The 24,347-nt window shown below is 35.4% G+C and overlaps 1 protein-coding gene across 1 annotated transcript; it reads right to left on the minus strand.

Moving 5' to 3' along the window:
• Positions 1-1,689: 1,689 nt before the first annotated feature.
• Positions 1,690-24,344, minus strand: LOC136034088 (alpha-crystallin A chain-like). Its single transcript, XM_065715212.1, has 5 exons — positions 24,260-24,344; positions 21,785-21,920; positions 6,225-6,349; positions 2,885-3,070; positions 1,690-1,913 (listed from the first exon to the last, which is right to left on the minus strand). The coding sequence occupies exons 2-5, from the start codon at positions 21,891-21,893 to the stop codon at positions 1,797-1,799; spliced, it is 537 nt and encodes a 178-aa protein (XP_065571284.1). The 5' UTR covers positions 21,894-21,920; positions 24,260-24,344; the 3' UTR covers positions 1,690-1,796.
• Between the last annotated feature and the right edge of the window lie 3 nt (positions 24,345-24,347).

The following is a 24,347-nucleotide window of genomic DNA, read 5'->3' on the forward strand; positions in this document are numbered from 1 at the left end:
GTATGCTAAGGTGTGCAGATGACATAACGTTAGTCATAGAAATCAAAGGATAAGTTGCTATCCTTAGTTGATAGGACAAGCGTGTATTTAAAGAAGAAGCTCAAGTCTGGAAGGTGAAAATTCTGGGCAGCAATGTTCATAAAAGGAGGAAGGATGACTGAAAGAGATAGATTTCAGCGTTCGAATAGGTGTCTAAAATTGAGTAAGAGTTTACCCATTTGGGTTTTAATTTGATAGCGAAGGGTAAGTTCAGTAAACATACAGAGATATGTTTTGGAAAAGATAAGTGAGTCTGTTATCTTGCGACTACGAGTGAGTGGGCTATGATTAAAATTATAAAGCAGATTCTTTTTTGTAAGATAGTTCAGGAAATGCATTATAGCTGTGAAATTTAGGGCCATGAAAATACTACTACTAATTTCAAAAGTATTCAAGGGTGGTATTTAAAAGTGGTCTCAGAATAAGCAGATTTGCTAATGATTTAATGACTGAGGGGGACTTAGGGCTGATATCATGGTGACGTAAAAGAATGGTAACTATGACAAGAATTTGAGTATTGCTCCAGAAGATGTCTTGGTTCCGTGTTGCGAAAATACTGTATTAAGATGCTCCACAGGAGAATAAGAACTGTTCGTACCTTTGAAATAGAGAGAATACAAGATGACTAAGGATGAGTGATCTACGGAATGAAGGTGCAGTTGTGGGCATCGAAGCCGGCATGGTGACAGAAACATTTAAAAAGAGGCCAATGGATCTAGAGATTCAAACGTGGCACAAGGCGATAGAAAAACACCAGTTGCTAGAACTTTTTGCACATTTTAAAGAGGTATAAAGAGACGAAAAATATTTTAAGACAGGAATGTAGCGAAATGAGTTCGGTTCCAAACGCTTCTCGATGTACGCTTTCCCGTAAAATTTCTGCTTCCACTACATACATACCAAATAAAACATACCCAGTATTTGGTATGTATGAGAGGGGAGGAGCTACCAATTGGGCAAAGAAGGAATCGAATGTGTTGGATGAGACGGTAAAACGATTCTTTAACTGCCCTAATGAGTGAGGGCATTGGGAAAAACCAATTTGCACTTTGTAGAGGAATACAAAGAACTGGTAGATTTAAGGGAAAAAATTTTGAGGATTTACCTAATTGATAAAATTAGTTGAACAAAATAAAAGAAAAAGGACCTTGAAGAAACTAGAAAGTCGGGAAAATTCCTGACACTAAGGCTGAACCACAAAGGTCTTTTTCAAGGGTTATAATGAATTGTATACCGTGTTCGTATTTTCATGACCCTTGTTTGCTTCTGTGGAAATGAATTATTTTATTATTATTATTATTATTATAATCTTAACTCTTAAGTATAAAATGTGAACGAAACTTTAGAAATACTGTATTAACTACTAATAAAACTATGTCGGTTAAAACGAACCAAAACTAATTTGAAAAATTCTGAAATTTTCTAAGATATTTGGGGGGGGGGGGTTCAAAAATATCCCTTTCATCTATTGACTTGGATCATGTTTAAACCTAAAACTTCAATTACCATGAATCAAAAAACATATTTTTGGTCTTGAATTTTTCATGACAGTACTCTACTTCTTTAGGTGACATATCCTATGACATTTTTTTAATCAGCACATTCAATATAATACCTATATGCCTTAAAATAAAAGAGTGCACAAACATCAATGCTTTATATATCTATTAGGGCAGTACTTGATATAATTTTCAAACATTGGCAGAATGATTGTTAAACCTTTAAATTTATAGAGTTTGGCAATGGTGGTACGTTTTTCATTTCTTCTTAGAGAATTGAGCTTGCTGTGACTGTTGGAAGGTTACAGCAGGTTGTCCGCTTTGATTGACTTGAACTACACGGTCTCCATATCGGGTTGCGTTGCCTTGTGCAGCCTAGTAGTAAAAAGAAATATTCATTTTTTTTTCTTTTTAAGAGCCAAAAATTTCAAAAAAATGCAATGTTGAATGAAGAAGCAAGTAGAAATAAAGAATTGTTAAGTGATAACAATTTTTAATAAAAATTGTTTATTATTATATACAAATGTATTATAAAGAGTCTTTTAATAGTTCTTCAAAGCAGTTGAAAAATCATCAACCAATCAACCTAATCATCTATTCAATTTTAACAAATAGAAAATTGGGGCAACAAAAGTCTTTGGATGAAATGTTATATAATTTATGTTATATAATATAATTTAGAATCAGAAAGTAATGTAATAGAACACAAAAAGTTAATAGATGGTATTTTTTTATAGATAATACTGCTTAAGATTTTGAATAACGGACTATACAAATATAAAGAAAAACTCATGGATCAAAAAAATAATATGAAAGGTCCTTGCCTTGACCATCTCCTGAAAAAAAATTGTGTCTTGAAATTTCTTTCAAAAATGTTGGTTTGTGACTTAGTAAATTTTATTGGACTTGCGTCATAAAATATCGAAGAAGCGTCTAAGACTGGTAGTCTTAAAGTTCATCTGGGAGCAATCTCATTTTGGCAGAAGCGTATCTGTGGGAGCAAATGTGGGAAAAACTTATATACGTTTCGAGTCGTTTTGTAGGTCATCAAAGTGAACTTAAAATTTAAACTGATTTTGGCAAAGCCGTATCAAAGGGGGAAAATTACCAGGTTTGAGCCCCCCTCAAAATTGATGTCAAACTCACAAAAAATGACAAAAATTTATATAAACAACTTGTTGATGCGTTTTGTAATTCTTCCCCCCCCAGAAAAAAAATCCTGGATACATCCCTTGAGTGTATTTTATTTTTGCTGGGAAGATGATAGCAGAGATTCCTGCATGAATTATTCAAACAACTACTACAAAGCAAAAGTCACAAGTAAATCAATGGAAAATGCTATTTACCTGACGGCTTCCACATACAAAAATGAAAGCATCTGTCGTGTAAAAGGCGTTAATTTGGTCGGTGTCTGTGCCTTCAGGTAGGAAATATTTTCTAGAGAGCTGTCGTTGAACCAAGCCATATTCATCTTCTTTTTCCTCTTGCAAGGCTTCAATTTTAAGATATCCATCACAGGCTCTAACTGTGACCTGGAATTTTATTACAGCTTAAAATGAGTAATTTCAGGATGTTATGAAAACAGAGTATGCATAAACATTGGATAATTGCCGCTTATTTCAAACGCACTCCTTAATATGTTTACACCAACTCAACAACTTACAAGTTTCGTTCCTCTTCCACTTATAAGTGCACTCGTTTCTCTTGCAAGGCTTCAATTTTGAGATACCCATCACAGGCTCGCTCTAACTGTGAGCTGGAATTTCATTATAGCTTAAATGACTAATTTTAGGATGTTATGGAACATACCATGCACAGATATCAGACAATTGCCCCTTATTTCAAACACACTCCTTAATATGTTCTAGGTTATGATAACTTTTGTGCTAATACGACAGAATTTAATGTCACTTGATGAAAAAAAAATGTCTTCGTGTGGGTAAATATTTTATTATCTTTCGTTTCAAAGAGTTGAACAATTTATTTTACTGCCCAATAAATTATATTTATAAAATCGAACATTTCTTATTTATATATTGGGAATTCTTCTTCACAGGGTGTCATTCAAAGAAGTCTGTTTCCATGTGTTTTTATGGAGATTTACAGATTTCTTTCCTAAGGCAGGCCAACCTGAATCACGGAGTGACGTCATTGTTTACATTTTTCTTGACAAAACTGACCATAATCTGGCAGTATTTACCCTGGGCACCAAACAATTTAATTAGAATTAAATATTTAATTAGAGCCATTAATTAGAACCATTTAGAACCGGTGGAAGATTTCAACTGCCACAGAGAAAGTATGACAAATAAAAATAATGAAGAAAACGAGGAATTTTGATTTGTCGGTTTATAGTGCTTAGTTTTTATGGTTATAATTAAAGCTTTAAAAGTCCATTATAATTATTTTCTTAATAACATTTTGGGTACCATTTACTTAAAGACTGTTTTAGAATGGAAGTATCACTGACTCAAACATTCCTTTATTATTCACATTGTGGTTGATTTTAACCCCGATTCCCGACCCCAGGTGTCCTGTAGTATTTATAATCATATTTTAGTTATTTTCTCATATTTCCGGGGTTGAATTATCATAGCAGATTAAGATAAAGGTTAAAACGTGGAGTGTGAGATCGATCCTGAAGGCAAACCTATTAGATATTTCGAAGTTTTTCAACAAAATAGACATCTCAAAATTTTGATCCGATACTATAGGGCTAGAGGAGGGCCGGATAGCTGAAAAAAAACCGAGGGGACGTCGATTGACCTCCAGTAGCTTTTGACTTTTAAAAAGAGCACTAGAATTTTCAGTTTTAATCGAATTACCCCCCTCCCAAGTTTCTCTGGTATGCCTGTCTATTTGAAGTGGTTGAAAAAATCTTTTGGAACTTTTCTGGCCTTTCTTGATCTGCATATTCAAGGAAAGCAATGTCTTCGTTTATTTTCATTCTACATTGGGGTTCCCTTAGCCCAAAGCCTTTTATAAGTTTCAAACCAATCGAAAAAAGTCAGCCATTTTTTGAGGTCCCCGTTTTTTAGAGGATTTTAATTTCGAAGGGACCAAACCTTTGAACTTAAATTTTGGCCCAAAGAAGGTTAAATACCAGAGAGTGTAAGCTATGAACCAATAAATTTTTCACGCTCTCAAATCTTAAACAGAATTTTAAACATTAAAATTTAAGTACTTGTAAATCGGACTTTTTTATTTTTGCAGACTGCTCATGAAATCTTTTGAACCTAAGAGAATATCATGTTGTTGTTTTTTTTCCTTTCTTAGCTTGGAAGTTTTGTGTTTTCAATAAAGTGTTAGTTATTAAAATTCTGCAAATATTGAAAAATATCGCGAGTCAGTTTATTTAAGCTAGTTTTGTGAATACAATGATTTTTGTCCGTTTGTGTTTCAATTTCGTTCTATACCTCTGTAAGAAAAATTCGTTTTTTATTAATCAAAGCAAAAAAAAGGGTAACATGCATTAGAGAAATCTTACATTAAATGAACAAATGCTTCTTGGTAATGTCAATGATTAAATGGTAATGATAGTGTCAAAAATTGGTAATGATAATGTCAAAAATTGGACAAATCTCAAAGACCAATCAAGCATGATTTTGTTCAATCAAGCATGTCAATTTTGAGTAAATATAAACAAAAATATTAGACAAACCAGTATCATCAATTAAAACAATCAAAAATATAATAAATACTAATTAATAAGAAGACAACAATTCAAATAAAACTTCTATGTGGCTTGAATTACGGGAGATAGCAATTAGGTTAGGAATGCCATTTAAGGATTGGCTACTTCTTTTCAATGATGTCATGACAAACTTCTTTAGTTTACCATTAAGTTCCAAGTCGTCATTGAATAATGAATCAAGTTCCATGTTGTCATCAATTTATGTACTTAGCCTTTGTGTTTGATACTAAGCGCTTTTAGCCCTTTGCTTTTGATAGTTTTGTCACCACCCTTATTAGCTTTTTACAATTAATTTCATACTTTTAACAACATTATTAACGTCGAGGTATGTCCTGGTCTTCAGTTCAGAGTAGTCCAATCTGTTTAAAGAATGAACAGCCGAGCTAAAAGAGTAGTTTTATGATCAGGAAAGACTCGGTATACTTTTTAACACCTTTAAGGAGCTCGGAGCCGAAACCCCTCCTTCCCCATGAGACCGTGTTGACAGTAAGTATTAAATATTACAGTGTTTTTTGGTTTTTTTTTGTTACCGGCTATAGATTTCTTGACAGAAAATCTGAGATCTTTTTGAATTTCGTGAAAACTGTTCAAAACAGAAGCCTTAAGAAAGAAATAGAGAAAATATGTTCACAGATCCGTGAACTTCTAACGGCATAGTGCTGCGACAAGCATGCATGCGAGGAAAATGCGGAAACGTCAGAAGCAAGTTAAAATCCCTTGGCTAATGTTAGGCTTGAAAGTTATGCGGATGATTTGAGTCAGCTGATTTCAGATTTCATGATTTCAGTCAGATTTCAGAGTGCCTAGAATCTTCAGTTCCAAAATAGTGGTTTTTGGATAGCTCTGAGACGCCTCCTTTTGAAGTATGTGAAAGATCTTAAAAACAAACTGACCGCTCATAGAACAGCTTAATGCTGAAATCTAAAAGAATTTAAGAAAAAATACATGTAATAAATATTTTTTACTCACTTTTCTACCAGGTAAAGTCTTACCTCATCGACAGAGAATTGTTGAACATCGAGGAAGATTACAAATTTATCTTTTTCCACTTTAAACTCAGAAACACCAGTCTCTCGTCGCCCATAGGGTACGAATCTTCGTTTCTGGTAGAGTCCCTCTGCAAAAAAATGCGTATTTATTGACAGTGTTGCCAGACAATGAGGATATTGACAGTGTTCCTCATTGTACTGTGTCTCTGGCAAGGAATTTTCTTACCAATACCGGTTTTGTTTCATCATAACGAATTTGAGCCATATCTTTATTTCGCATTACCAGGCAAAGCTGGCCAAGTGACATTGAAATGGGTAGGAAGTAAAAGTGAAACCTACTGAACGTGGACAATCAAAAGTCATTTGCTTCGCACTTGTTATGTATCACATAACTTGTTATGTATCTAGAAGTTTTCTATGAGCATTTTGTAGAATCGATGTTGTTACTTTTTTATTTGGTAAATGACGACTTATACTTACTGACGACATGACTGTCTGTCCATGGATTCTTCTTTATGGTTGATTGTGTATGGCTATTCTGTTTGACCTATGTGATTGTATGGATGAGTATGGTTAAGGTCTCATTCAAGTACTGATCTATATTAATCACTAGTGTAGGAAAACAGTCTTCCTTTTTTTTCTTTTTTTTTTATGTGTTTGTGCTGTTGCATCGGTGATTTCTCTTTTCATTAACTATCTCCAGGTGCTTTGGGATTTAGTGTTTTGAGTGAGCAACTCTTAAGCAATTACTAATTACAGATGAAAGAAAAATGCGTTATCACCCTATAGACACCGATAGGTTCACTATTTTTGATCTGGGGGAATTTTTATTATCGCACTGCCATCTAAATTTCCCAACTTCTTTACTTATACAATGCTTCAACATATGTTAGAGTCTTATAGTCTGTGTACATCGTAGAAAAACGATATTTGTAATGGCATCTGAATGGTTCAGCTGTATAAGCCAAAAACAAATATCTATCAACAGTTGAATCAAAATGAACACCTATACAACATTTTTAAGGTTTTAGCAATACCTACGTTGATACCATACAAATATGTTATGTACAATAGAACAAGCATCAACTAATTTTTAGTGCTGTATAGATGTAGTACTTTGAAAGCTAAAAACGGTATTATTTATTCAGTACAGGTGTATTTCAAGCTAGCTTTCGAATTTAGATTTTTGTTGATTAACAATCATTTTGAGCACTTTTTAGACGCTAACGGTACCCCTCACTTCTCCACCGTCTGCGCAGCTAAGCATGTTAATGTAATTTTTTATGTTGCACACATTTTTTTCTGCAGTAAGAGAGACGCTATCAACTTGGAAGGAGAATGAAAGGACATTAAAAGAGATTGGAGGTTAATTTATACCCCCCTTTCCTCCAAAACTTCTTCTAAATTTATCCGAACAACCCCCCGGGAAAGAAAACAACATTTTAAGAAAAAGCAGATACATTTTTACAGAAAGTAAAATTAGAAATATTTCCGTCTAAATCTTGGTAAAAATGAAGTTCATGGAAGCACTTGCCCTTCTACTAGGTGGAATAAAATAATATTTTATGCTATACAGAAAAAATCGCAATAAGAGGGAAGCTACCACCCCTCACCACCCATATTACAAGTATAGCCCAAAATTATTCCAAGGACATAATAGAGAACAGAAATAATTTTTGCGCCTCCCCTCGCACTCTAAACATTCTATAATATTTAATTGCTGATCCTTTCTCAATAGCTGAAGCGCAAGCAAACATTTCTTTGCATAATTTTATAAAGCCTAAAATGAATTAATTCAGTTAAATGGCTGATTGGAATAGGAGTCTATATTAACCGTTCATTTCCTGTGGACTACATGAATCTTTAAGTTTGAATTAATCACTGTGATGTATTGCTATCTCTGACACTGGGAAGATCAAACTATCACTTTTTGGTAATTTTAAGTCGATAGGCTATCTCAGAATTCTCAGTCAATAAATTTTTTTCTCTTTTGGGTAAATTGTTTTGTGCCACAGAAAGCTCTACTTTACCATGGCATTACAGTTTTTGCTCTTTAAATAGTGCACTAGAAATTTTAATTTCCCTTGTAATTAGCCTTCTCTAGAAACTCTACGACCAATGCTTCAATGCGATTACCGATTAAGAAAAAACAAATAATCACACCTCCGTGACCTTTCTTCTTAGAAGAAATACAAAATATCGTATTTTTTAGATAGAAGATTGAAACCTATCCAGTAGTATTCTCTAATACGCCAATGGCAGCAAAAAGATGTTTTACCAATTTTTAGAAAATTATTTATATTTTCAGACTCGATTCCTTTGGTATGTAGCTTCAAACTCAATGAAATGTACATAGTTACAACCACCATAAAATTGTATTTGTGTATAATTTTTCTTTAAACTCGTCTTTTTTGGTTTTGGTTACTATTAACACAAGTTCCTTGCTTGCAGTTTATTATAACGAAGTATTGGAAACAAACCTATGCGCTTATGATATGACGTCCTTTTTTTTAGTTTGTTTTTCTTTTTCAGTTTTTACTTTTTTTAGTTTTTTTATTAGTTTTAGTTTTTTTCTTTTTAGTTTTTTTTTGTAGTTTTACCTTTTTTTCTAGTTTTTTATTTAGTTTTTTTTCTTTTTTTAATTTTTTACCTTTTTTTTAGTTTTTTAGCTATTTTAGTTTTTTTAGTAGTTTCTTTTTAGTTTTTTTGTAGTTTTTACCTTTTTTAGTTTTTTTTTCTTCTTTTGTATTCAAGGTTCGAACCTGGAACCTCTCGGACCTAAAACCTGAAACATAACGCTCTACCAACTCAGCTACTTCAGCTTGCATACATTCGTTCTTGAATTGGTATATGATGAAATAATTTAGACGTCATATGCGGACAGACAGACAAACAACTTATTTTTATGTATATATACAGATTTTATTATTTTTTGTTTTCTTTTTCTCCTTTATTTTTCAGTTTTTTTTTTACTTTTTTTTTTTTTTAGTTTACATACAGCTCAATCCTTATAATGACGTCACTCGACAGACAGACAACTTATTTTTATATATATAGATAGTACAAGTTATTCTAGCGTAGGCATATATTGGTGAAGTGCTTGAGACTGAGTTAGATGGATACTAAATCGCAACGAGCGTTTGGTATTTCTACTATAGTTTCTTCTTGAAAAGGCGTTTCATTCAAGTCAAGTAAACATTTAGAAAACCTTGGTCTTCAAAAATTCATGTTTGTTTTACTAATTTTCCTGTGCTTCTACATAGTAACCAATCGAAATTCTCTCTTATTGGGCTTCTTTATCATATTTCGCAAAGGGCTTTTGCAAAATAACTACGTCAAATCTTTTTTTATTGCGTTCCTTTCCCTTGGTCCAAAGTGCTCACAACCTTTGATCAAAACCTACTTTGACATACCACAACTATTTGAATAATAGGGCACAACACACATCGAAAACCTCTTGGAATTTTTATTTATTGGAATAGTGAAGAACAGACCACAGGGAATTAGGCAGTGAAAGTCAATCAAATATGGTACCATAACCCATGGAAAAGTTTTTCAAAAGATGATCGTGTTATATTATCTTGTCAAAAGATAAGTAAGTTGCATAATCATGCATTTGGTAATTCAGTTTTTTTTAATTGTATTTTATTTTAATATTTCTGTTACTATGGGATAGATATTTCTAGACCATCACGAATTACCAACTTAAGTTGTTAAGGCGATATGACCCGACACCCTTTTATATACTGAAGATATGACAAAATGAAATACTGACGGTATTGACGTCGTTATGACCAACATCATATTATATATTTCACTTTTAACAGCATTTATGATTGTAACCTATGATTATAACGTCATTCCTCGTTTTGTATACGTACATGCAGTTTTTTGTCAAATATTACTTTAAATATTGCGTTTTGTTAGTTACAAAAGCAAGTACATGTAGCACATTCCTTTAAAATACACCATTAAACAGCTGTCTATGATGTTCAAGGACCACCCTCTTAGCGGGGGAAAAAAGAACATATCAGTGCTTCCCAAGCAAAAAAAATGATTTTGCTTGTTGTTCAAACCAAGAGACTGTCAGTTCCCTGAATAAGATTTTTATTAGAAGTAATTCTAATGGTGCACTTTTGCTTCAATCTTACGCTATTTTTGGGGAGTTTCAGGCTATGTTTTAGGATATTATTGGCCGCTGTTTGTCCTTTAGGCTACTAGGTTGAAGTTACCGCTACAACTATGATTTTCGGCCAAGACCATTCCAATGGTGTACTTTCTGTTTCGATCCAATGCCATTTTTAGGGGTTTTAGATTATTTTGATTGGTTATTGTGAGCCGTAGTTCGTCCTTTACTAGGCTGCACCTGCCACTGCAACCAAGATAAAAACAGAAATACAGCTTCAACTACAAACTAAATAAACTGATATTTCTAAATTGTCTCAATCTGACATCATACCCTTTGATTGACCAATCAAAGGGTATGTCCCCAAAAACTTTATCCCCAAAAACTTTCTATTACTTAACGTAATAGCTCCCAGTTCCCCCCTTTCAAATTCAATCACCCTGGAGAAAAAGTCTCCATTAATCCGTCTAACACCTTTCAATTATCCCAAAAGCGTATAAGCAATGACGTAATACTAATGTCATAACCAGTCTAGGTCTGTTTATTTATGATTTTGGACACAGAAACTGTCAAATTTTTAACGATAAAGTTCAATTCTTTTTTGCTGAGATAAAATATCAATTGCAATCATTGCTTTTATTTTAGTTAAGATGAACATTTTTTTATTTATATTAGCTTATTTTATTTGATTTCAGTCATTATAGTATCTATTTTCGTAGCTCCTAATCATCTGGATTCTAATGACTGTAACAGTTATTCTAAGCGAAACATTTTTATTAATCATGGGTTTAAAGTTGTTGTTGGACTGGATAAAAAGAAAATCTGAAACGAAAAATAGTACAGAAAGAAAATGTGTCCACAACACTTTAATTTTTGCTAGTTCATCACCCATTTCTCCAATCCACGGTTTAAGGGAAAATATAAAACCTGTTCCAGACCCAGGTATAAACAAACTGATGCCAGAAGAAATAAAACAACCTGAACCTAGTGCTTTACAAATTTTTCAAGACCATGGCAAAAAAAGAGACAAAATGCTTCAATTTAATGGAAAAGTGAAAGTACTATATTTTAACATCAACGAAGAACCTAAAACCATAGACAGGAATAGAGAATGCATAATACAAATTAGATACAAAAGCAAACAGTCAAAATCTTCATTATATTCATATAATTGAATATTTCCTCTAGTTTTAACTGGTATGACATGGTTATTCTATCAGACGCTGTTTTGAACATATTCTTTAAGAGCATTTGGGGCTTTATGATGTTGCCTGGTTCAACAACCCAGGACTATGGTTGCAGTGGTAACTATCACCTAGTCAGTCGTAGTTTCATTTCAAAGAATTTGGTTGGACCTCGTACTTACCACAAATATCTTTCATTTGGCACGCACTCTTGTGTGCAAATCATGGTTCCAAATCATGGTTCCAGAAATTGTTGCAATTTAGTGAAAAACGATCTCTGGCTTATAAAACCAAAAATTTTGAAAAATGTTAGTTGACAAGTGGCTTCAGTTACCAATGTGTAAAAATTGGATAGAGAAAAGAGTGTCAAACAAGTCAAAGAAAAAGACTTATGTACCATACTGTAAGTTCTGTTTGAAGTATGTGTATTGTGGGAAATCAGAGTTGACGAAGCATGCACTGACCAAGCAGCATATAAAAGCAAGCAGTGAAATCGAGACGAAGTCTGGCAGCATTGAAAACTTCTGACTGTAGGCAGTCGTTCCAAAGAAATTGAACAGCGCATCTGCATATTTTTGGCAAAACATAATCTGCCATTACGTCTTGCAGACAGCTTGATTCCTCTCTTCAGAAAATTATTTGACAAGGACCAGGCCCTGGCAGGGGTCACATTGGGTAAACAAAAAGCTACAAATATTTTGCGACAGAATTTTTCGTTGGTGCTACAGAACCAGTTAGTCGAGTTGCTCAAAACCACTTTTTTCTCTGTGATAATCGACGAAATCACTGATCGTACTATTGATAAACAGCTAGCTATTATGGTTGTATTTTTTAGTGAGAAAGATCAAAAACTTCATGTCGAAGCATTGGATATGGTTAAGTGTAGTGATGGATCGGCTGAGGGCCTGACTAACCGCATCAAGCAAGTCATTGAAGAAAACTCGATTCCCTGGCAAAATATTGTTGGATTTTGTGCAGATACAACTAACGTCATGATTGGAGCCAACAGATCTGCTTCAACCCTTATGAAAGCCATGGTGCCACACATCTTGAATGTGAAATGCTCATGCCATCTTATTCACTTATGCTCGTCATATGCATGCTTGTCACTTCCCAAGACACTCGAAGACTTGGCGCGAAATATCTATGCCCCCTTTTCCAGAAGCGCTTCCAGGCGAGAGAAGTTCGCCGAATTTCAGGAGTTCTTCCGATGCGAAGCACACCGAATTCTTGCTCCGGGACAGACCCGTTGGGTATCCCTTCAGGCCTGCGTCAAGAGGCTTATTGAGCAACTGGTTGCTCTTATTCAGTATTTCGTAGAAACCACGTTTGAAGACCCAACTGCAACAAATGACCTTATCTTGTCGACATTACAAAGCAAGTTGACAAAGCAATACCTTGAATTCATAGACTACTCTCTTGGCCTCTCCAACGAATTCAATACAGTTTTTCAATCCGAACTCCCACTTCTTCACTCCCTGAAGCTTAGTGTCAACAAACTTGTGAATGATATTGCGTCTAACTTCATGAAACTGGACTATATTCGCAGTGTTGGTTCGTTTACTGAACTGGATCATTACCTTTCAAGTGAGTACCTGTCTTTAAACCAGACATATGTGGGAATAGCTGCAACCGATTCCATGCAAGAACTCGAGGATGCTCAAGAGCCAAGTGATAACATTGATCTCTTTTACCAGTCGTGTCGAAACTACTATATAGTCCTGATCAAGCAGATCAAAGACCGGTTCAAGTTTGAAGACGAAATTTATGACATTTTGGCTTTAGTTGAACCAAGGAATGCAAGAAATTTGAACCCAAGATCTCTAAGGCCACTATTTGTGAGATTTCCTGTTCTAACAGAAAAGTGTTCCCTCCAGAAAACGGACGCAGAATGGAGGTCACAGGCAATGACTGATGTCACTGAGCTTCATTTGGGAGATGCCCAAGTTGAAGTCCTGTCAGTTGAACAATACTGGAAGAAAATACTTGGTCTGAAGACTCGCAGTGGCGAAATCAACTACCCGGAACTGTGGAATTGCATTTCGCTGATATTCTCGTTACCTTTTAGCAACGTTCCAGCTGAACGTTTATTCAGCCTCGTGAAATTGATCAAAACAGACATGAGAAATAGTCTCGAAAATGTCACCCTAGTCTCACTGATCCGAGTCAATTACTGGTTGAAAAACGAAGATAAAACGAAGAAATCAACTGTCAGTATACCGAAATCTGTCGCTGGCTTCAAGACGAAGGCAAACGCTACGTGCGATGAAGTGCTGGAGATGACACTTGTTTGAACTTTTTTATGTATTCTCGTTAGTGTAAAGATGTTATCATTATCTGAAGTGAAAAGATCTCAGTTTGAACTTTTGTATGTATTCTCGTTAGTGTAAAAGATGTTATATGTTATCATTATCTGAAGTAAAAAGATCTCATGTAAATTCTGTGGTAATCTAGGGCAAAATATCCTTTTTTCTAGGGAGAAAAATAGAGAGAAATCAGAGCTAAACACGAGGACTTCTAGGGAAAATTGGTATGAAAATAGGGAAAATTGAAAGCGAAAAGTGGAAGCACTGGCCACAACCAAACAAGTTACAAGTTATTCAATCTAAAATTTGGCGTCCTCTTTCAGACAGTTCGTGATAGCGAATGGTAAGCAAGGAGCGACGCGACTCAATAGTGACCCAAACACTATAAAATGGAATTTTTGACACCGTTAGATATGTCGGTAGCTGATTATACTGATTTCAAATATACACGTTTCGTTAAGTTAAGTGTTCCACATAAAAGGCTACAAGCCTAGAAAAATTTGCCATATTTTAAAAAAGGAGGGTAAAACACTCTCAACAAGTAAAAGAATCTCAAGGATCACGGATGCCTGAAAGATCACGGGTACGCATATAAATATTGTTGTTATGGCACTTGGAATTAACCAAGTGACATATAGCGATCGCAAATTCTGTCGGTCTGTCTGTCCCGGTTTTGCTACTTTAGGCAATTCCAGGTAAGCTAGGACGATGAAATTTGGCAGGCGTATCAGGGACCAGACCAGATTAAATTATTTCCCAATTTCATCATCTGGGGGGGGGGGGCAGTGGGGGCCGATAGAAAAAAATGAAGTATTTTTAACTTACGAACGGGTTATGGGATCTTAATGAAATTTGATGTTTAGAAGGATATTGTCCCTAAGAGTTCTTATTTTAAATTCCGACAGGATCCGGTGACACTGGGGGGAATTGAGGGGGAACCTAAAATCTTGGAAAACGCTTAGAGTGGAGGGATCGGGATGAAGTTTGGTGAGAAAAATAAGCACAAGTCCTAGATACATGATTGACATGACCGGAGATGATCCGTTCTCTTTGGGGGAGTGGGGGGGATTTTTAATGCTGAAAAATTAGAAAAAGAGGTATTTTTAACTTACGGAGTGATCAGATCTTAATGAATTTTAATGTTTGGAAGGATGTCATGTCTCAGAGCTCTTATTTTAAATCCCGACCGGATCCGGTGACATTGCGGGGAGTTGGTGGGGGGAACCTAAAATCTTGGAAAACGCTCAGAGTGGAGGGATCAGGATGAAACTTGGTGGTAAAAATGATCATAAGTCCTAGATACGTGATTGACATAACTGGAACAGATCCGCTCTCTTCGGGAGAGTTGGGGGGAGGAGGTTTGATTCTGAAAAATTAAAAAAATGAGGTATTTTTAACTTACGAAGGAGTGGTCGGATCTTAATGAAATTTTATATTTAGAAGAGCCTCGTAACGCGTATCTCTTATTTTAAATCCCAACCGGATCCAGTGTCATCGGGGGGGGGGGAAATCTTGGAAAACGCTTAAAGTGGAAAAATCCGGATGAAACTTGGTGGGAAGAATAAGCACAAATCCAAGATACGTGACTGATATAACCGGACCGGATGCGATCTCTTTGGTGGAGTTGAGGGGGGGGGGATTAATTCGGAAAAATTAGAAAAAATGAGGTATTTGTAACTTACGAACGAGTGACTAGATCGTAATGAAATTCGATATTTAGAAGGATCTTGTGCTTTAGAACTCTCATTTTAAATGCCGACCAGATCCGGTGATATTGGGGAGAGTTGGAGGGGGAAACCGGAATTCTTGGGAAACCTGAAAATCGAAATATCTTACGAATGGGTGATCGGATCTTAATGAAACTTGATATATAGAAGAATCTCATGTCTCAGATGCTCCATTTTCAATTCGATTCGGATATAGGGACATAGAGGGTTGGAGGGGGGAGCCAGAAATCTTGGAAAACGCTTAGAGTGGAGAGATCGGGATGTAACTTGATGGTTATAAATACGAGATTGACATAATTGGAACGGATCCGTTCTCTTTGGAGGAGCTGCGGATTGTTAATTTGGAAAAATTAGAAAAATTGAGGTGTTTTAACTTAAGAACGGGTGACCAAACCTTAATAAAATTTGATATTTGGAAGGACCTCATGTTTCAGAGCTCTTATTTCAAATCCCGACCATATCTGTTGACATATGGGGGAGTTGGAGGCGGAAACCGGAAATTTTTGAAAACGCTTATAAATTTCGTAGATACGTAATTGACATAGCCGGACTGGATCCGCTCTCTTTAGGGAAGTTAGGGGGTGGGGTTCAGTGCTTTGGCGAGTTTGGTGCTTCTGGACGCGCTAGGACGATGAAAATTGCTAGGTGTGTCAGGGAGCTGCACAAATTGACTTGATAAAGTCGTTTTCCCCGATTCGATGATCTGAGGGGCTGAAGGGAGAGGAAAAATTAGAAAAATTGAGGTATTTTTAACTTACGAGTGGGTGATCGGATCTTAATGAATTTTGATATTTAGAAGGACCTCGTGACTCAGACCTCTTATTCTTAATCCTGACCGGCATTAAGCCTCTGATTTTCCTATTAAAGCAATCTATTGATTCTTAGATTTTTGCTAGAGCTCATACCATACGAGCTCTTGGCTCTTGGCTCTTGGCTCTTGGCTCTTCCAACCTCGTCACAAGTGCCATATGAACTCTTAGCTCTTGTTTTTCCAGGGATGATAGTATCGACCCGGAGGTCGTAGAATATTGAGAGAGCGTTAATTCAAACGGAAACAAAAAGTTTTTGTGCCCTTTTTAGGGACCAAAAAGATTGGAGGACAACTAGAGACCCTCCCCCATACTTTTTTCCCAAAATCATCTGATCAAAAATTTTGAGATAGCCATTTTGTCCATTATAATTGAAAGGCCCAATAACTATACCTTTGAACATAACATGACTTCCCACAGCCCCAGAGGAAAGGTCTTTAAGTTATAACATTTGCCCATTATCTACGCATAGTATTTGTTATTAAGAAGCATGGATACATTTTCGGGTGGGGAAGGGGATGAATTTTCTACTGTGGGTTCTCCTAAGGGGGAATTTTCCGCAGGGAGGGAAGTTTCCATGGGGGTGAGCTTGTCAGAGGAAATTTTACACAGGAGAGTTTGCCAGAATTCGTATACAAAATTTTTCCTTATGTCTTGCTTTTTCTTTTCCGTCTCAATTTTACGCGTGGAGTTTTTAAGGATAATTGTCCGGGATAAACCTTTACCGGGTTTGAATTGTCTTGAGAATATTTTCGTGGGTAGGGGGATTTCTCTGTGGAGGTGGTGCCAGATTTGCTGGCATTATTTAACAAATGATCAGAAATTAAATAGAATGACAAGTTTTTTCAACTGAAAGTAAGGAGCAAAAATAAAACTTAAAACGAACAGAAATTATGACGTATAACATAGTAAAGAACGAGCTTTATTTTTATGTATTAATTACCATCTTCAAAGAAGTGTCGATGGCACCACATCTTTTGGGAAAGGGTAAGGAAAAAAAGAAAAAGAGTAAGGAAAAGAAAATGATAATAAAAAATAAGTGCAAAGTAGAGGAAAAAAGGAAAAAGCCATTAAAAAAAAATATAGGTAAAATATGGCTCTATTAAAGAACTGCCTATTTTAGGTGACACATTATAAGGGTTTTAGCGGTAGCTATCAACCTAGTAAGAGATGGTCACGTTCCATACTAATTTTACTATCAAAACTAATCGAGATAATATTTACTATTCCTGAATCCACTCCATATGACAATTTTGTCTAACTAGTCAGTCTGTTTTTTAAGTATGTTTTGTAAACTTTGGTTACTATGGTCCGTGGTTCGTTCTTTTCTAGGTTGCAGTTACCGCTGCAACCATGGATTCTGTTGTTCTCTAACATTACCAACAAAAAATCAAAGAACTACGTGAAGCCTATACACCTAAGTACAAATACTGACTTTATTTTTATTTTTTTTTAATTTATCAGTGTTTTTGGCATTTTAGAAAAACAATTTAGTTAAACGTGTCTTAATTTAATCATCTTCCCTGCGACACGAGGGAATTAACCACGGTAGTAATTCCTGAGCGTTGCTTTATCCACTCCAATGCCACAAGGCGACAAATGTCGATATTTAGATGATATGTGATGTGGGCTTTAAGCAGCTGATGTATGAGAAAAAAAAATGCATAATATAATTTCGTCCTTTTCGACAATAGTTTTTCCAATGGTGTGCTTTTTGTTTCAAATACTCGTTCTTACTAAGAAAAATTTGACGTCTGCCGGCGGTGCACCGCCATCTCTCCTAAAATGATGTATTAAACTCCAAAAAGAATGCGGCGTCCAATAACACCAACAGGCATCTCGGGTTACCATTTAATAGCAAAAAATTACCGAATGCTGTAGCTTTAACCTTATTTTAGTTAATTGGTATTATCAAAATCCTCTGTTGACTGTAGTTTGACAAAGACGAGAATCAGAATCAGTATATCTATGTTCAATGTCACCGCTGGCTTTGCACTAACACTTTGAAAACTTTTTAAATAAAAATATACCTTTATGACAACTTTTTTAGCTAAAGTCGTTCCTTCTGTTTGGCTTTTTTGGGCAGCTCTAATTTTTATTGGTCTTTTTTAAGGCAAATTAATTAAAAAAAAAACTTTTTCTATAAAATAAGTTTTTCAAGGAAAAGTAAAGAACTCCATAAACCAAAAACGAGCAAAAATAGAATCAAATATTCTACCTAGCGTAAAAACACCATAAATCAGCATCAATAAATAAGTAAAACCCAAAACGAACAGAAATTACAATAAATAACCAGGTCAAACTTAAAATGAGCAAAATGTAACATGGTTAGGGCTGACGACCCCTATGCACTTTATATTCATTTGCACTTTACTGAAAAACAATTTAAACTTTTTCACTTTTATAACTTTAACAAAAGAAAAAAGTAAATATGAGCTTATCTATATTAAACTGACAATGCACATTCATTTGTATTTTTTCAGTAGAGTACAAATTATATTCTGGCCTTGAGAAGGCATAGGGTTTTACACCCTAATCACTTAGTAGTAGGAACAGTAGTAGCAGCAGTATTAATAGCAGTAGTAGCCAGCACATTTTGCCTTTTGGTCAACTGAATATCCCACTCATGATACCCCTGAAGCTTCTAAAAGATACGATAATCCATTCTAAAATATTGCTGATACGTTAGTATCGGCAGTCTGTATGTGCATAGTATGCTTTGATTTAGTTCAACGTTTCCCCTCAATGTTTCTTCACATGGTTATTTCAATATTCTCCACCTTAGTAGTACCCACTACAGAAGTAATAATTTTAGTGATAGTAATGGTAGTAGCAGCTGTGGTAGCAGTAGAGGCAGCGGTGGTTGCCTCTACTAGTAATGGTAGTAGTAGCTGTGGTAACAGTAGAGGCAGTAGTAGTAGTAAGCAAATATTGCATTTTTGGTCAATTCATCATCTCCCTTACTATTTCCTGAAAGTAGTTTAATACCTTCATCTGTTCTAAATATAACACAAATATGCATCTATGAACACATAGATGGATATAATGTTTTTCGATTCAGTTTAACATTTTCAATAACGTGCTCTGCGAGTTTCAATGTAACAACCCTTACTGTTACTGGGATATTGCAAATATGCCCTTTTGATAATCTGAATACCCATAGTCTCTTTTGATTCGGTGTCACGCCCCTCAACTTTCCCTGGCAAAAAATTTAGTACCTTATTCTGGTCCTAAAATATCCATCCCGTTTTAACAACCTATATGCTCTTAAATCCTTCTAATTTAGTTCACTAGTAGTAGTAGCAATAGCAAGATTAGTAGCCCTGAAAATTTTAATTTAATTACCTTTTTCGATCTTAAGATATTGTTGATACTGAAAACCAGCATGTACACAACATCTTTTGATTCAGTTTTATAGTAATATAAACTTCCCCTTAAAGTTTCTATTTTATACCATACTAGCTGTTGGGGAGGCGCTTCGCGCCACACCAACACCTAGTTGGGGGGGCTTCGCACCCCCCCAAGCCCCCCCGCGCGCGTAAGTCGTTACGTGCCATATTAGTTACGCGCCATTGTAGTTGTGTCCCTGTGTCCCACCTGTGAATAGATATATATATATATATATATATATATATATATATATATATATGTTTTTAACTACGTAAAACATGCGAATATACAACATTCTTTGCTGTCCCATTGTCTGTGCATATAAATAGATTGTCAGGTTTACTAACTCTTGAACATGCAACATATAATTGTCCATGGGAAAAGCAATCCGTATTCAGATCTATGCCTCATTATTCTAATGATGTGTCCCTGTGTCCCGGTCGTCATTTATGTTCCCTGTGTCCCGGTCGTCATTTGTGTCCCGGTGTCCCAGTTTGTAATTTTTCTCTTTGAGTGTCCCGGTCGTCATTTATATTCCCTGTGTCCCGGTGTCCCGGTCGTCATTTGTGTCCCGGTTTCCCGGTCTGTAATTTCTATTCGAACAATCCCTGTGTCCCGGTCGTCATTTATATATCCCGCCTGTGCCCCGGCGTCCCCGTTGTATTTGTGTCCCTGTGTCCCGGTCGTCATTTATATTCCCTGTGTCCCGGTCGTGATTTGTGTCCGGGTGTCCCAGTCTGTAATTACTCTTTGAGGTTCCCGGTCGTCATTTATATTCCCTGTGTCCCGGTCGTCATTTGTGTCCCGGTATGTAATTTCATCAGTTGACAAACATGACGTCAGGCGACAAACAACTTCATGACGCAAACAGCTCAATCCTTATAATGACGTCAGTCGACACACAAACATGACGTCACTCGACACACACACACACACACAGACTACTTATTTATATATATAGATTCCAGTCTTAAAATATCCCACCTATAGTATTTTGATATAGTGGATGGACCTAAATTATTTTGATTTAGTTCAATAGTAGTTGTAAAAGTAGTAGCAAAAGTAGTCGTAATATCAGTTTGTGATATGTAATATGGCCCAGCGTTGCTGGGATACTATTGTGTGTTTTGATTTAGTCCAACACCACCCTCAAAATTCCTTGAAAGTTTTACCTGAATATTTTTAAGGTAGTAGTGGAAATAATAGCAGACTAGTACTATTCGCATAGTAACTTTTGGCTAGTTCAACATTTAATAGTTTCAACTTAACACTTTAAGTTGTTTCTGAGATATTACTGACACACCCTTTTGATAACCAGTATAAACATAATGTGTTTCAATTTAGCTTAACATCCCCCTCAACAATTCCGGAAATTTTCACCTTAATACCATTAGTCTTAGTAACAGCAGCTCTAGTAGCAATAGCAGTAATAGTACTATTGCTAATAATTGGAATAGCAGGCAGGGGGAGAGTCTAGGATTTTGAATTTGAAGGGAGGATATAAAGTATATGCATATTAAATCGTCCAATGTACCGACAAATGCGGACACATGAGTCAAATGAAGACACCAGAGACGCCTTGGAGCTTTCGGGAAGAAACGCTCTCTCCTAACGGCAACCCTGGTCGTAGCATACTAATAGTGCCTGTTAGTTTGATATCCCCCTCAACATGCATTGAAAGGTTCAACTTAATATTCTAAGCTGTTCCTGAGATACTACTGAAACGCTTTTTTGACAGATTGCATAAACATAGCTTGTTTTGATTTAATTCATCATCCCATTCAACGCTTACTGACAGCTTCTTGTTAATACTCTTATACTTAGTTTGGTGAAAAGAAAAAGTACTACATAAAAGTCACTTCTCTCTTTACTTAGGCAACAATATTCTACTACCTATGATCGCACCTCATATTGTTATCATCTTCCTAGTTTTTACACAGTTGTATTTGAATTGTTCCAACAGCATATCACTGTACATAAAATTGATAAAATACGGGAAAATAAAAATACATTGACATTACCGTCATTATTTGCGTGTAATTGGCAATCATAGATTTTCACAGGTCTATTTTCATCTTTGTAATATTCTTGCATGTATCCTGAAACCTGGGATCCTTGCTGATTGTTCATCTTTGGTTGTGGAGATACTACAAATTACTGAAAAAAAATTTATTTTAGGCTAACTTGAAAGATAACGGATATAACTATAGACCAATATCAGCCAATAGAGATTATTACCTTGTTAAACCAGTATATTTGTCTATCATGCTAATCATTTTAAGCTTATATATTTTTTGTCTTTCTAAAAAGACAGTTAGTCTATCGAAGTATTTTTAAATGTCTTAATTGCTAAATTATTTACTAGAAAGACAAAGAAAATACCTTAATTTTTGAGCGACACAAATGACGTTAATACCCAGCCGTTGAGAGCTGAAAATTCTTTGGTTATCTTTAAATAAAATTTTCCAGAACAAACCGTAATAAAACACGATCTTTAACAATCATACTCTCCGAACGCTCTCAAAAGGCTTTCCACAGAGTTCTGGGATCCACTTATATTTATAATAGCCTACAGGTAAATTACACTTTAATTTTATAGATAGTTGGTTTCAAGCAATCAATTGCATTAATATAAGACACCAGCACTAAAAGCAAGAGGTAAAGGGTAATCACCCGAGAGGGACAAATGATAGAAAAGTTCTGCAAACCCAGATTTTTGGTTGAGTAGGAAATGAGCGGTTGAGAAGCCAAATCAGTTTGGTTTTCACAAACAATCTCGAAAAAGAGGCAAATAAGTTATTTAACAGGTTTAGATAATATTGTATGGTTGATCTGATACAAAAAAAGTTTTGTTTGTCTTTCCTTATATTCCTGAGCATAGAAATCATGATGATTTAAAGTTTCCATGGATTTACTTATATTGGCTTTATAAAATGCTATTTAGATAATGACAGAGGCCACACCGCTTTTTCATTAAACAAAATAAGAGAAGATAACGAGGCAGTTGAAAAAAATACTTGGCTCAAAAAAAACATCAATAGAAAATTTCAGACTAAAATTAGATTCAAAATAAATTTTGAAAGAATCCTAGGGTTCTTTGCTTACCAAGGTTCAATTAAGACTCAAAGGGATCTTGTGGCTAATTTCTTTAAGAACATAAAACAGCAGGACAATCAAGTTCTTGGGTGGTTCAAGAGTCTGTTTTAGCTTCTGAGGGACCCAATTACTAAATACCGAATGTTGACCCAATTATTAGAGACAATCATTATTAAGAAAAACTAAAATTGGATAGTTCGGACTAAAATTTGCCAAAACATGGTATTCAGGACTCATGTCTCTGAGGATGATGAATTTTAATTGACTCGCTTTTTTATCGTCCCACGACTAAAGGGTACAAAGGACGTAGAGTTGAGTGTGAAAGCAAAATATTTGGTGATTGGGAGTAAATTATCCAACGCTTCCCGTGTTTTCCCCAACATTTTTCCTTATACCCATTTGGAGCTGGGTTGACACTGGCTAAGTTTACAGAGTCATACCGCTGACCCCTGTTCTAAACCAAATAATCAGTCACACAAGACATTTAAGCCCTGCCCTTACGAATGGAGAATTTCAGATATAGTATGCTAACCACTGGACTAGTACGGCAAAAAAATGTGACCATCTTGATGGGACACACCTTCCCACAAATTCTTGGCCTCGCCCTCGTTTTAAAAGAGAATCATAAAAGGTGATGTAATTAAGCTAGGAAATAATATTCTACTTCAGCTCAATTGTTTAGTAAAGGATAAGAAATAAGAAAAAAATAGCAAAAAACATGAAATAATAGAAAAGACTATTAGAATAAAAAGTAAAATTTTGAGTAAAAATTAAGTCCTTTTTGAAGAAGAGCATTCACAATACTGAATAACAATGTATTTTGGTGACCTAATATCTTTTTGACATTTTGGATCACAACGAATCATGACTCTTCTTTAAAGACTGAAGATAATATTAAAAGCATAAAAATTAGTATTGTTGTCATTTGTGCCCTTGCCGCTACAAACTAAACAGGGATATATCTAATAAATATATTTTTCAAATTTTAAACGTTAGAACCCTATTTACTCGGGGAAAACTCGCCTGTTTGTATCGTTTTTATTTCACGATATTACAACCATGGGTGCTACCAAGAAAAGCTGGAGGGAGTCCACCTCCTCCCTGAAAAATAAAGAGAAATTATAAAATGTGTCACAAGAGTAATAGATGAAATATTTGAAAACAAAATCCCAAGTAAAAAAAATCCTGGCAGTAATCACCCCCCCCCTGAAAAATTTTCTGGTGGCCCTTTGGGTATCCAGGGAGAGAAAATACACACAATCTGAAAAGCAGGCTCGGTTGCCTTTGAAAAAAAACAGGCTGAGTACGCCTCAATCTGCTTTTAAGCTGTTTACCGATAAAAACAAAATAAATTTAGAGGAGCATTATACATTATTAACTACCACTATTTTTGTTCTTACCTTGTAATTGGCAGGACAAGACTGACAAATTAAAAACAATTTTTATTCCTCTTATACCCTGATAGAAAATCAAGTTTTCTGCTCTGGT

Source organism: Artemia franciscana, chromosome 12 (genome assembly GCF_032884065.1).
Source record: "Artemia franciscana chromosome 12, ASM3288406v1, whole genome shotgun sequence".
NCBI lineage: Eukaryota > Metazoa > Arthropoda > Branchiopoda > Anostraca > Artemiidae > Artemia > Artemia franciscana.